Raw genomic sequence first — 14,861 nt, forward strand, 5'->3', positions numbered from 1 at the left:
TATACACCTAAGTAAAAACTCAGTGAACTGTACATTTTAAATATGTGCAACTTCTTATATATCAATTATACCTCTGTAAAAATAATAAAAAATAAGCCTCCTAGATGACTGTAGAGAAGAAACCCAAATATCAGTTTCATTCAAAAAGTGGAGAATGCAGACAAGCAGGTTAAAAAAAAATCCTCACTTAATTTCATCCCTAGTTCTGTTATATTGACAAAATAAACTGTATGCATTAATACCTTCTAAATTTCCAGCAAACGATTTTTTTTTTTTGAGTTGGAGTCTCGCTCTGTTACCCAGACTGGAGTGCAGTGGCACAGTCTCTGCTCGCTGCAACCTCCGCCTCCCAGATTCAAGCAATCCTCCTGCCTCAGCCCCCCTAGTAGCTGGGATTACAGGCACGCACCACCATGCCCAGCTAATTTTTGTATTTTTTTTAGTAGAGACAGGGTTTCGCCATGTTGGCCGGGCTGGTCTCGAACTCCTGACCTCAGGTGATCCACCCACCTCGGCCTCCCAAAGTGCTGGGATTACAGGCGTGAGCCACCATGCCCAGCCAGGAAACAAATTTTTTACAGAACAAAATTCTTCCTTTGTAACTTTTCTGAACCAGCATATTTTAGCTGCCTACTGTCTAGTAACAACAATATGGCTACTACCTACAGTTAGGAAATAAACGAAAATTTAATCAGGACACAGTTCCCACTCTCCTTTTCTCATACTGCTTAACAATCTCTAAGTGATCTGCTTCTCTAAACTTCTGCATCGCTTTCCATCTGTTTCACAACTCTTAGTGTTTGACTGTATTCCATGGCTTGTTACTTGTTTCTTACAGGAACCTTGTATATTCAATTAAATTCTAAGATACTTGAAGGCCAAGAATCAGTTCATTCATTGATTAAATATTGGCAGTTCCAGGTATGTTGGTGTAGGGCAGGAAAATGTAATTTTCCCTCAAACTTTCTAAGTTCTTGGCTGGGACCCCGTAACGAAAGACAAAAAACAAACAGAAGCTTATTAACATGTATATATCATATACATGGGAGATACCCAGGGAATTAGTAATCCTCAAAGAGGTGGCTTAGAACCCTGGCTTATACAGCATCTGTATTAGCCCATTCTCACACTGCTAGGAAGAAATACCTGAGACTGGGAAATTTATAAAGAAAAGAGGTTTAATTGACTCATAGTTCCACATGGCTGGGGAGGCCTCTCAGTACAATCATGGTGGACAGCACCTCTTCACAGGGCAGCAGGAGAGAGAATGAGTACAAGCAGGGGAAATGCCAGGCTTATAAAACCATCAGATCGCATGAGACTCGCTCATTATCATGAGAACAGCACGGGAGATACCACCCTCATGATTCAATTACCTCCACCTGGTCCCACCCTTGACCTATGGGGATTATGGGGTTTACAATTCAAGGTGAGATTTGGATGAGGACACAGAGCCAAACCATATCAGCATCTTCAACAAAGAATAATACATTTTTAGACAAGTGAAAAGACAAAGGAAAAGGACCTTGAGACTCACAAGGCAGGAAACTTGAAAGGCAAATAAATGGGAAACTAATGGTAAAGGCAGAATGGTTAAATCTAGCTAATTTTAAAAAATGCAGTACCTCATATAGTTATCATTTTTATGGCAAAAGGATAAAAATGTACAATGTTATCTGTCAATTTAAAAAAGGAAAATTGTAAAAATAACCAGCTAGTTAGTAAAGTTTATCATAGAGATTCCTCTGTGCTGTCTCTGGGCTAAGGGTCTACAGTCTGGTGATTAACATTTGTCCTTCCTTGTAGAGAGGGAAGGGACACCCTTGTCAATTTTTGTCTTGCTTTTAGGCAAATGGGTGGTGGGGGGACAGAGAGATTTTCTTATATCTACTTCTTCTCAATTGCCTTTAGTTCAAAATAATCCTCACACCAAAGTGGCACATTTTGGGGTGCATATTCTGCTACTCTTTGTTGGAATAAAGAAAAAATAATAATTAGTCCTACCTCCAATAATTTATTAAGGGAGGAAAAAGGGAAGAAAGAAAGAAGGGAGGGATGGAGCAAGGGAGGGAGGGAGGGAAGAAGGGGGGAGAGGAGGGAGGAGAGGGAAATGAAGAGAGAGGTATAGATATAGATATCAATGATATAGATACAAATTTGTTCTACGTGTTCTAAAAGAAGCATGCAAAATGCTCACTTCGATAATAATTACCTCTGACTATAAAATAGGAGGTTTCACAGAGGTTACAGAGGTGAAAAATAATTTAGAAATGCTTTGGTACTTTTGCATATTTTCCATAAGCCTAAAACTAGTCCAAAATAAGGGTTTTTTTTTAAGTGGGTCATGAAATTAGAGGTGTTGCCAGGAAGACTGTAATTTTTTTTCAAATGAGCAAATACGGAATACCTGCTAGGTTATTAGGTCCTATGCTAATCACGTTCAGTTATTTCATTTCATCCTCAAAATAATTCTATAAGGCCCAAAGATTAGCCTTCTTATTCCTTAGAAAAAGGAAGTTCAAGATAATATAGTTTAATTGCTGAAAGTCACTCAGAAGCTAAATACATCAAGACTCAACATGTAGATCTAGCTGATCTTAAAGTCTAGCTAGTTTTTTCCTGGCAGAGAAAGTACCATGAGCAAAAGCAGAGGCCTCAATCAGGTAACAGCATATAGTCCAGTCTGATTAACATTCAGGGTACATGTGGACAGTGTTGGGAGAAGCAATTTAAAAGCAGGTGGGGAACCATGTTTTTCTTTAATGATATTGACTAAAAACAGTTTTAATACTGCAACCACTCTGTTTGCCTAACCCATCGTCCAAAAGTTTCCCATTGTCAGCTACCTGACAACCAGGCCAACATTTCATCTGAGAAAATAAATTAGTTTCCCTGATGCTCTCCACTACTAGGTATCAATGTGTTTGTATATGGCTCCAGGGACTTGGATGGATACTGAAAAATCTAAGAGGTCCCAGTCAAGTTCACAGAAGTCCCAGGAGGTCTAGGTTAACCCCCTAGGAATATTTAGGGGGAAAAAGTTGGTTGTGAAGTTATCATGGTAGTTCTGACTTACTTTCAACCTGGTGCAGACTGGTCAATAGAGCTGTGAATTTAATCAAGATCCCGTCTGGAGTTATGAGTTGGCCCATATATCCAAACACTGGTATCAGATCACCATAAATTATCTGCACTTGTACTTGCGTTACATATTCCCTTTTCTAACTACCCATACAGCCTCAAATCCAGTGGAATATTTTGCAGAAGAGCTTCCTTAAAATGTGAGCTTAAAATGGCTCATCTGATTGAGCTGTTAAAATACAATGGCATGGTTAAAATGCTTATGGCTTATGTCAAAGGGTTATGTCAGATTCTGAGTGATTCTGAGTTGACTGAGGCTGTCAGTTCAACCAATGTCACTAAAATCTCCAACAAAAAATACTATGTTAATAACACAAGAATGATGATGTGGTATATTGAGAAAGGTATGTTTGGGTGATTACATATGAACCATTCTACATTTGCCCCAGGCCATACAATGAACCTCTGATTAGTAGTTGATGGACCTACTATTAAGATCTGAAGTTCAGGCCGGGCACGGTGGCTCAAGCCTGTAATCCCAGCACTTTGGGAGGCCAAGACGGGCGGATCACGAGGTCAGGAGATCGAGACCATCCTGGCTAACACGGTGAAACCCCGTCTCTACTAAAAAATACAAAAAAAAAAAAAACTAGCCAGGCGAGATTGCGGGCGCCTGTAGTCCCAGCTACTCGGGAGGCTGAGGCAGGAGAATGGCGTAAACCCGGGAGGCGGAGCTTGCAGTGAGCTGAGATCCAGCCACTGCAGTCCAGCCTGGGCGACAGAGCGAGACTCCGTCTCAAAAAAAAAAAAAAAAAAAATCTGAAGTTCATTAGCAAACATGATGCAACAAAAAGTCCCTTAGTTTAGGAACCAGAATAGAATTCAAGTCTTGGTTATTAACCTTATGAGTAGCCTCTACGAACCTATTCCCTCATTATACCTATACCTTTGTAAGATTGTTTGGAAGATAAAGTGAAACAATTGAAGCAAAAGAACTCTAATAACCACAGAACAGTGCCAACAGTGCTGTGGTGCTTACCAAGGTATGGTAGGCCAATGGTGCAAGACATGAATCAAATGAGGTAAATCGGACAGCATCTTCAGGGAAGGGAAGGTCCTCTGAAGTGATTATAATCCTCTCAATCATATCAGGAGAAAAGCCAGCATCTGCCTGAAGCTGAATACATAAAAATGCTCAACAGATATGTGTCTCTTGGGTAGTAAGTCTGAGACGGTAAGATTTGGGAGCCAATGATTCTCTTGTGAGAATGAGTTTGCATCATAGTATTTAGAGGACTAGAACAGGACAAGGTAAAGAGAGCCTCCTGCAAGGACAGAGCAAAGGCAGAACTAAAGCTATACCCAGATCTAGATCCAGACCTATATCCCCAGTGTCATGGACTAGGCTTAAGGCCACTAGCCCATGGTGATGTTGGCCTCTCAAAGGTTGGCATTCAAGAGAAGAAACCTATCCCATTGGTGCCTTTCAGACCATCTGCAGAAATAGGCCTTCTTTACTTGGTCTGTGCCTTATCAACTGGAAAATTCCCTGGGTGGCACATAAAGATCAACTTCCTAACACCTGCAGCAAAGCGTAACACATCTATTTTGAACCAAATTTATGTGGCATGGGCCCCAAAGTCTCTGAACATGGAAGAAACATCGTCGCTAAAAGGCGACCTATTTAGCACCTGTGGAATTCAACAAAGAGCAATGTAGAGTAGCCACACAGCTTAGTCAGCATGGCAGGAGGCAATCAAAACACGAAGCCCAAAGCCACATGTGGCCCTTGTTTTAATTTGTTTCTCAGGCAGGACCACAATGGGAGAGGAGATTTCACAGCTACCTCATGTATGAAATCAGGTGCAGGTTACAAACAAGAAACAGAGTAAGAAAAAAAGGATGTTTACACAGAAAAACTGTATGGGCAGTTTAATATGCTCGGGCAAAGGGATGGAATTAACATTTAATTTCCAGTGTGTTCCCTGAATGACAGTCCAGACTGTGATAAGAACTTTTTGACCTGAAATTAAAAAAAAAAAGTGTCACATTTTTGGAGTGCTTAAAATATTCCAAGCACTATTACAAGTGCCTTGCATGTATTAACTCATTTAATCCTCATAACTCTATGAGGTAGTATTATTATTGCCTATATGCATGAATGGACACCAAGGCCTAAAGATTTAATTAACTTGCTCAAAGTCAAAAGTCAGTTGGGTTCAAACCTACACAAGTTGGCTTTAGATTACACTGACTGTGCCACACTGAACGTACTGATTTAGGTACAAAAAAGACCCTGTGTCTACAGCGGCCAAGAGAAAAGAAAAACTGGGTCATACTTTGACTAGAGGACACAAATAAAGGCTAAGGAAGAAAGGAGGACCAATGATAAAAAGGATCAAGTTTTTTAAAGAGAATCTGTTTCCAAGAGTAGTTGTGCTTTTGTGTGTTTTGTGTTGTGATTTTACTCTACTGGATCTCATGTAGAAGGGTGAAAGAGTGTCAGAGAAAGGCCAAGAATTCCAAGGATATGACGTTATGAGGCACAATTCCCCCAGTTTCTTGAGTGGTATTAGCAGTTAAGCACATAAAGGCAAAAGAGCTCGATGGGGAAAGCTAGAGTGTAATCCTATCACTTGAGAGATCCTTAGTCATTTGCTCTGTTTTCCATGTTTTTACATAAAATACAGCATGGGCTATGGAGTCAGGAAACTGCATCCTAGTTTCGAAACTTGTTGTGTGTTTACAGACAAAATAGTCCCCTGGGCTTCAGCTTTCTCAACTATTAAATGAAGGTTGTATCTATCTCTCAGGGTTATGCAAGGATTAAATGCAGTAAGTAAAAAGCATAGCACAGAGTAACATATACTACTCAACAAATGTTAGCTGCACCGCTTTGCCTAAGCATTATTACCGAGAGTCCTAAAAGACTTTAAGCCTATGAAAAGAATGTGATAGAAAAAAACCCCCACAAAATTCTTACAAGTTATAAAAATAATATAGGAAGCTCTGAATGAAAATGCTGTAAAATATGTAAGTCCAACAGGTCAGCTGGCTAAACCAACTGTAGTAATGAAGTCAAAGTTTGATGTTCATACTCCTTCATTTTTGTTCTCACAAGGTGTGTTATTGTTAAAATTTGCAGACTCATCCTTTGTTTAAAAAGGAGTCCAATAATTAAACTGGTGTTAAAACAAGGTCCAAAGGTTTTACAGCTTTGGAGCAGAGCTAAAACTATAGCTCTTGCAACGTGAATAACAGACTATTGAATTAAGACTCTCTCTTTTTCCTTTCAGTACCAGTATTTATGACGCAAAAATGAAAGTCCAAAAACTTGGTGAGGATAAAATGTTCCCACAAAGTATATAAAATCTATAAATACTAAAAGAAGCTGGAAAGAATTCAAATGAGATCGTGAGAAGTTTGCTTCACGTTTAATACCTTTTTCCTTCTAAATAACAAGTTAGAATAGCTCCATAAACACAAAATTAAGCCTCTGATACTACACTCAACGCTCAAAGGATGAACAAACTTCAAAAATAACATATTTTTCTTTGACAAAATCAGTAAAATTGGCAAGCTTGTCAAAGAATCATTTCAGTCTAACATTTTACTTAGTGGATAAATATTTGTCGACAATCTGTAAATAGTATAAATGCTTTTCTCAAAATGCTAAGTGAAAGAAGTCAGGCACAATAGATGACACATTGCAGGATGATTCCATTTATATGAAATTCTCAAACAGCAGAACTAATGATAGAAAGCAAACCACTGTTTGCTGGGGTCAAGGATAGGAGCAGGGGATTGACTGCAAAAGAAAAAATGAGACGTTTTCAGGGTGAAGAAAGTGTTCTGTATTACGATCACTGTGGCAGACACACAATTATATATATTGTTTTCAAAATTCACTGAATTCGACGCTGAAAATTGGAGAATTTTGTGAAAATTATACCTCAATTTTTTAAAATACGCATGAATCAATATGCATTTCAAAGAATAATTTCAGTCAAAATATTTTACTTGGTAGACAAATATTAATTTGTAGAAAATCTATAAATAATATTTTTTTCACAATCACAATGTTTACTTGCCGCCATGTTTATTATAAGGAATAGCTTTTCATTTTCTTCTAGAAAAGCAAAACCAAGAAGCGCTTAGAAAGTGACCTTGAATACAATTGAAAACCCTACAAAAATGCTGTATAAACTCAGAATACTAATGCAGTACTTGGCAGGTCTTTGAATATTTTTTCCAGGATGTAATAGTATACCGAGGTTGCAAATTCAGGTCATACAAGGGCCAAGTGGATGACATAAGTGAGCAGTACGGCGGCAGTGGTACTGTGGCAAAGTGGAGAGCACAGGGCTCCTTCCAAGTGAGCCACCACCACTAGGTCCTGCAGACTGATGCCAGGAAAGAAGAGAGGCCTCGGTGTAGCCAGAGTCTCTGATGTTTAAAAAAGAAGCAGAAATCTGAACTTTAATGTGAAATATCCCCATTTTTTTAGAATAATGGTTCTAAATGTTTTTTACAACACTACATGGGCCACACAAAACACATTCATAGATAGGATTATGACCTCTGGTCCACGGTGTATGTTTTCTGAACTTTTTCAATAGCATGGTCTTGCCATCTTTGTAGCTGCTTACCACTTAATTTGTATAGTCTAGAATAACATAGAATGTTAGTGCATCTCAAGTAAAATTCATCTCAAAATTGCATGAAGGCTAGTCACTTCTGGTCACTTACTGAAAAAAACAAGTCCTGTTAATATTCTAAGAATATGGGTTAGTAACAAAATTTTAAAAGTGAGTTAGAATGAAGGGAAAAGTGGTGAGGAAACAATGAAGAAACCACTACTTTAATCAAGATCATAGTCAGCTTCCAGACTCCAGAGCAATAAAATAATCCACATGCTGAAATTTGAGAACTTCATTGCCCCAACTAGTCCAACCTGGCTGTAAATTTCGAGCAAACAATTCCAAATATTCCCCATCTGGCTTGATGTAGTCTTTTAAAACCTCTGTTTAAAAAAGAGAAAAAACACAAAAATTATTATTGAGGAAGGAATCCATTTCCTTTTAGCAGTTAAGAGTAGAAAGGGAGAAATGTTTCATTTTGTTCTTAAAAGACAGCAAATTAATTTCAAGGATTTCATCACAGGCTTTACTATTTATAGTTAGCTATTTAAAATAAGTACCCTTGAGAATGGGAAAAATATCATCGGAACTTCCATAGTCCTAATTTACTGGTTTTCATTTGTCAATGAGAAATGAGGACCTTAACACCTACATAGGTGACTTTTCAGTTTTCCAATACTGCTGATATATCTCCTGAGTACTAACTTTATTTATTTATTTAATTTTTATTTTTTTGAGACAGAGTCTCACACTGTCACCCAGGCTGGAGTGCAATGGTGCAATCTCAGCTCACTGCAACCTCCACCTCCCCAGTTCAAGCAATTCTCCTATCTCAGCCTCCCAAGTAGCTGAGATTACAGGCACACGTCGCCACTCTTGGCTAATTTTTTGTATTTTAGTAGAGATGGGGTTTCACCGTGTTCCCCAGGCTGGTCTCGAACTCCTGAGCTCAGGCAATCCACTCACCTCGGCCTCCTAAAGTGCTAGGATTACAGGCGGGAGCCACCGCACCCAGCCAATTTATTTTTAATAAATATAATCCATACATGAAAAAGAGCTCTACAAAAATTCAAAAACAACCCATTTTTAAAAAATAAGATAAAATAAAACTCTCTCTGCAACATAAATTTCAATAAAATAATAATAAATGAAGAGCTGGATATAAACAGAAATACTGAGAACAAATAACTAACATTTAAATAACTAGCCCCCTCAGCAATAAGTTGGTAGCACTAAGAACATTTCTTCATTTTCAAATTATAGATCCTTCTTTACCTAAAATTTCATCATGGTATTTCCACAGTTAAGTATTCCTTGTATTATTCAATGTATTAATAACTACTGAACATTGTATTTTCTTGGGGAAAGAGCTGTAGGCTAAGGAGCTGTTGTCTACACTTAAGAGAGAAAAGAAGGACACAGAAACTTTTGAAAAGCACATGTTCACTCAATTGGATGACAAATACTTAAATCAATGTAATCTTGATCATGCTGCTGGTTAGCTATGCTAACCACCTAATACGAATTTGGTATAAAATTCAGATAAGAAAAATCACTAGAAAAGGTAAAATATGGTTCATAATTGCTACGTAAGATTGAGCTTGGAAGATATCTATCAAATTTCCTTTAGGAATGGTAAGGGTTCTTTAGGAATACTAAAGATAGGTAAGGTTTAAAAGAGAATATATTATTTTAGGTTTCATCATGTTCTTTAGTTGCTCCCCACAGCAAAACACTTGTTCATCTGTCAGAAAGTACTGGTCCTGTTTAGCAAAAATCAAAGAAGTAGTAAAAGGTTCACTGTCTATAATTCAAGTGAACTCAAATTTGGGCTTTCATGGGTTCTAGGAGATGCTGGCATGAAGGCTTCTAACCCTTTCATAAGTACATAAATTAAATGCTACTAACCTTGAAAGAGAAAGATTTCCCTAGAGTCTTAGAGGACAATAACCCTACATCACTTTTCCATTTTCTTCCCATGAATTTAATGCCTTACCAGCCTCAATTCCCTTTTAATGTGCTCTAAGGTTACAATGAAGAAAGGTTTTGTTTGTTTTTGTTTCATTTGTTCAGATTTTTGGTACGAAGAGGTTAGCAACACTATTTTAAAAATGTAAACTGGAGTCAGCCAGTCAAAAATGTTTCCTTTTTTGAGCACCCACTATAATCAGTTTTATAAAACTTAACAAAAGAAGGCCGGGCGTGGTGGCTCAAGCCTGTAATCCCAGCACTTTGGGAGGCCGAGACGGGCGGATCACGAGGTCAGGAGATCGAGACCATCCTGGCTAACATGGTGAAACCCCGTCTCTACTAAAAAATACAAAAAACTAGCCGGGCAAGGTGGCGGGCGCCTGTAGTCCCAGCTACTTGGGAGGCTGAGGCAGGGGAATGGCGTGAACCCAGGAGGCGGAGCTTGCAGTAAGCTGAGATCCGGCCACTGTACTCCAGCCTGGGCGACAGAGCGAGACTCCATCTCAAAAAAAAAACTTAACAAAAGAAGCAGAATATCCATGTTTTATGAGCATTTACAATCTAATAGAAAATGATGGTCAGGTACTTGGATGGAGTAGAAAAATATATACAACCTAAACCCATTTACTACCATCCTATTTTCTCTTTTTTTTTTTTTTTTTTTTTTTTTTTTTTTTGAGGCGGAGTCTCTGCCGCCCGGGCTGGAGTGCAGTGGCCGGATCTCAGCTCACTGCAAGCTCCGCCTCCCGGGTTCACGCCATTCTCCTGCCTCAGCCTCCCAAGTAGTTGGGACTACAGGCGCCCGCCACCTCGCCCGGCTAGTTTTTTGTATTTTTTAGTAGAGACGGGGTTTCACTGTGTTAACCAGGATGGTCTCGATCTCCTGACCTCGTGATCCGCCCGTCTCGGCCTCCCAAAGTGCTGGGATTACAGGCTTGAGCCACCGCGCCCGGCCCTATTTTCTCAATGTAATAAATTTTTGCATGGTTCTTCTCCTTTCTAGTTAAACCAGAATATTGTGTTTTTATAATGTTAACTACAATTATTTTATTTCAAAATAAGGTAGAAGAAATAAAGGCAAATTAATGAAAATGTATTATTCCGGTTTTTAAATATTAATTTAAAAATAAATGTGAATGTATAAATTTAAACATGAGTATGACACATAAACTTCGACAATTACATAACATCTGGAGTTAGTAAAACACACTTTAACCAATGGAGGGGATGCAATCCGTGCACAGCTAGTCATTTCCTTTTTGTTCTGAAAGCATGGGGCAGGAGTAAGAGAGAAGTGGCCCAAACATCAGTGCATATAATCCCGTCAACTAAACTTCACTCTTCAGATGGAAACTGTTAGTGTGTAAAGCAGTAAAAAGAAGTGGAAATTCCTCTAAGGTAAAACATGAAAGCTAAAATTTTGATTTAAATACTTCATTTCATGATTTTCCTACCTTAAATCTTCAAACAATATCACTTTATAATGTTAGGTTGTAAACCATAGCTATTGATAGCTTATCTTTCAATCTATCGGACAAAATTTCAAAACTTATGCAAATGTATCATTTTGAAATGCCATATGCTACCAATGTGGTCTCCTACATTTTGCAGCAGAAATAACCAATTAAACTTTAGAAAAAAAAATCGGGGTGTTTCTAGATACCAAAGAGAAAACATTTCATTTTATGAATTTGCATAAAACAGTTTAAGAACATTTAAATGTAAAAGTTGTAAGCATTATATACAGAATATATAACATCCCAAACTCCTAGAGTTATGATTTCAGGGTAAAATATACTGCAGAAATCTGAGAGATGCTTTCTGAAATATATAGAAAGGTGAACTATACTAAATATACATACAGTAACATGAACTCAAAAATAAAATATTACAATATTTCGTATCACTACTTAACCAAAACATAAGATTTTATATATATGGAGTTCTTCAGATGTTTCCTCCAGAATCTAACTTCTGTTTTTAAATGTTTTCAATCCTAAAAATGTGTTTGTGCTGCTCTCTACAGGGAATGAGGAAGAACTGCATCTCAAAGATACAAGCTGTAATGCTTTTAGGGCAAGACTCATTTTTATTCACTATTTTAAAACCTGTCTCCTGAGGCTCATCTTTAAATATAACTTTATTTTATTTTAAAGGAATTGATACATAGTTTACTATCATTTCAGAATGAGAAGTTTACGGTCTTAGCTTTTGAATTTTTAAAAGAAAAAAATAAGGCTTGAGATAAACACTAACTTAAGCTTTGTTACCAAATGATAAATAAAATTCAAATGAGAGGAATACATATACATATATAATCAGGTATTACTAGTGCCAAGTGTAATTTTTTTTCACAAGGAACAATGTAATCTCACTTTCCATTTGAGTTATATATTAAAGCATTAAAAGTCTATGACAGTCCAAAATGTTAGGCAATCGATTATTCACTGAGGATCCTTCTTAGTCAAAGAACAGATTATCAGGTAGACATCTGTATATGTCTCAAATGAAGTAATACTATAAACACCCTTCTAGAGGCTGGGCGCAGTGGCTCATGCCTGTAATCCCAGCACTTTGGGAGGCTGAGGCAGGTGAATCACTTGAGGTCAGGAGTTCGAGACCAGCGTGGTGAACATGGCGAAACCTCGTCTCTACTAAAAATACAAAAATCAGCCAGGCATAGTGGCACATGTCTGCAGGCCCAGCCACTCAGGAGGCTGAGGCAGGAGAATCACTTGAACCCAGGAGGCAGAGGCTGCAGTGACCCAAGATCAGGCCACTGTTTGTGACAGAGTGAGACTCTGTCTCAAAAAAAAAAAACATTAAAAGACGACCCTACTGCATAAGCCATTTAAGATAACAGAAATCCTAAGTGCTAGCAACAAAAATTCTCTGGGAATTTGTGTTCACTTTCTACACATCCCAGTTCATGAACTGCCTCATATTCTGCAAGGTAACATAAGCTCCCTGTAGCTTTCCTGAGTGGCAACTTATAGGAGTTTTGTAGTTGTTGTTGGTGGTAGAAATTACCAAACTAACAAAATATGTATTCCTAAAGAAATTCTTTGTGGTTTTTTTTTTGTTTCTTTGTTTCTTTTTTTTATTTTTATTTTTTTTTTATTATACTTTAAGTTCTAGGGTACATGTGCACAATGTGCAGGTTTGTTACATATGTATACATGTGCCATGTTGGTGTGCTGCACCCATTAACTCATCATTTACATTAGGTATATCTCCTAATGCTATCCCTCCTCCCTCCCCCGACCCCACAACAGGCCCCGGTGTGTGATGTTCCCCTTCCTGTGTCCGAGTGTTCTCACTGTTCAATTCCCACCTATGAGTGAGAAGATGTGGTGTTTGGTTTCCTGTCCTTGTGATAGTTTGCTGAGAATAATGGTTTCCAGCTTCATTCATGTCCCTACAAAGGACATGAACTCATCCTTTTTTATGGCTGCATAGTATCCCATGGTATATATGTGACACATTTTCTTAATCCAGTCTGTCATTGATGGACATTTGGGTTGGTTCCAAGTCTTTGCTATTGTGAATAGTGCTGCAATAAACAAATGTGTGCATGTGTCTTTATAACAGCATGATTTATAATCCTTTGGGTATATACCCAGTAATGGGATGCCTGGGTCAAGTGGTATTTCTAGTTCTAGATCCTTGAGGAATCACCACACTGTCTTCCACAATGGTTGAACTAGTTTAGAGTCCCACCAACAGTTTGAAAGTGTTCCTGTGTCTCCACATCCTCTCCAGCACCTGTTGCTTCCTGACTTTTTAACGATCGCCATTCTAACTGATGTGAGATGGTATCTCATTGTGGTTTTGATTTGCATTTCTTAGTGATGATGAGCATTTTTTCATGTGTCTGTTGGCTGCATAAATGTCTTCTTTTGAGAAGTATCTGTTCACATAAACTTTGAATATTAAATTCAGTATCTCTCAAGGACTTTACATTTTGATGTTTTTAAACTCCGACTTGAAAAATTTAGCATTCATTGAGCTTCTACCACATGCTACAGAACTTTCAATATAACTAATTCTCACAACTCTAGAAGACTAAATATCACTGTTCCCTCTTTAAATGAGGACTTTGATATAGAAAAATATCTGAGTGACTTGCCCAACTCGCAGAGCCAGGATTCAAACTCATGTTAGTCCATTTCTAAAGCCAAATTCCCCATTATTCCCTGCTGCTTAGTTTCATTGAATGATAAACATTATACTAAAGTATTAAGACTAGTGAGAATTTGCAGGCTGCAGCAATTACTGTCAATGTTCCAGAAAAGCAACACTACCTTTTAAAAAAAACGTAAAAGTGAGAGCCACTAACCAAATATCAAGGGACTTCTATCTCTCTGACTACTATTCTGAGTTCCTGGTTTTAGGACAAGCAAGAGATAGAGCCCCGGTAGTAAAATAAAGGGTCTATCTGAACTACATTCTCAGATGCCCATCAGCATTCATTGTGTCAGCCCAGTGATGGGAAGCAACTGATAGCAAGGGGAATCTGAAAAATGGTATAACTGGAAAAGCTGAGTAACACAAAACTAATCTATTCTCTATTTTATAGAGATAGAGAAATAGTTTTAGAATATTCATTAACCCACATCTGACTTAATTTCCGAATCTGTAGGCCATTTAAATACTAAATGTATTCTTTTTTTCAAATTTGACAAAAGTGGTAACAATTCTATTTTATAAAAACATACCAGCAAGCGGTGGCTTATGTGAGTGAAGAGTACAGGGCACGCTGACAATTAATTTGTGGTCTGGAATGGGGAGCACGTTTACATCTGCATTCCTAATTAAACAGAACAAGAAAGTAAACTATATTTTTTAAAACAATTTTTTATATAGAAGTCACAGCTGCATTGATTTTTGTTCTCTTTCTGTATCTGATTTTAAAACAAATTTTACAATCAATGAAAGAAATTAACAATTTAAGTATTGAGACATTCCTATCATTTCATTTTCCATAATAATGACAAGTACACACTAGATAAAATATAAAGTTTCCTGTGCCATACCACCCATTCTTTTCTACACTGGGCCATTTTCAGATTTTCAAAAACATAAAAATTTCAAAAAGTCAATGATTACTAAGATAATCATTTAAAGCGTAAAAATTAATACATGTATACAATTTTGAAAAATCGCCTT

The 14,861-nt window shown here is 37.6% G+C and overlaps 1 protein-coding gene across 7 annotated transcripts in view; it reads right to left on the bottom strand.

Moving 5' to 3' along the window:
• METTL4 (methyltransferase 4, N6-adenosine) overlaps positions 1-14,861 on the bottom strand; it is a 63,561-nt gene that overhangs the window by 24,234 nt on the left and 24,466 nt on the right. For 4 of the 7 annotated variants that reach the window (XR_012427281.1, XR_010582914.2, XR_012427280.1 and 1 more), the window contains exon 8: positions 14,411-14,502. Coding sequence is in view for 4 of the 7 variants with exons in the window: in XM_045378250.2 (XP_045234185.2) it covers positions 14,411-14,502 (92 nt within the window). In the remaining 3 variants the exon portion in view is untranslated. Of the gene's footprint in view, positions 1-6,499; positions 8,105-14,410; positions 14,503-14,861 lie in introns of those variants that run through there. The other 3 variants (XM_074022756.1, XM_005587083.5, XM_074022757.1) reach the window with 1 other exon arrangement.

The sequence above is a fragment of the Macaca fascicularis genome, chromosome 18, assembly GCF_037993035.2.
Source record: "Macaca fascicularis isolate 582-1 chromosome 18, T2T-MFA8v1.1".
In the NCBI taxonomy this organism is placed as follows: Eukaryota; Metazoa; Chordata; class Mammalia; order Primates; family Cercopithecidae; genus Macaca; species Macaca fascicularis.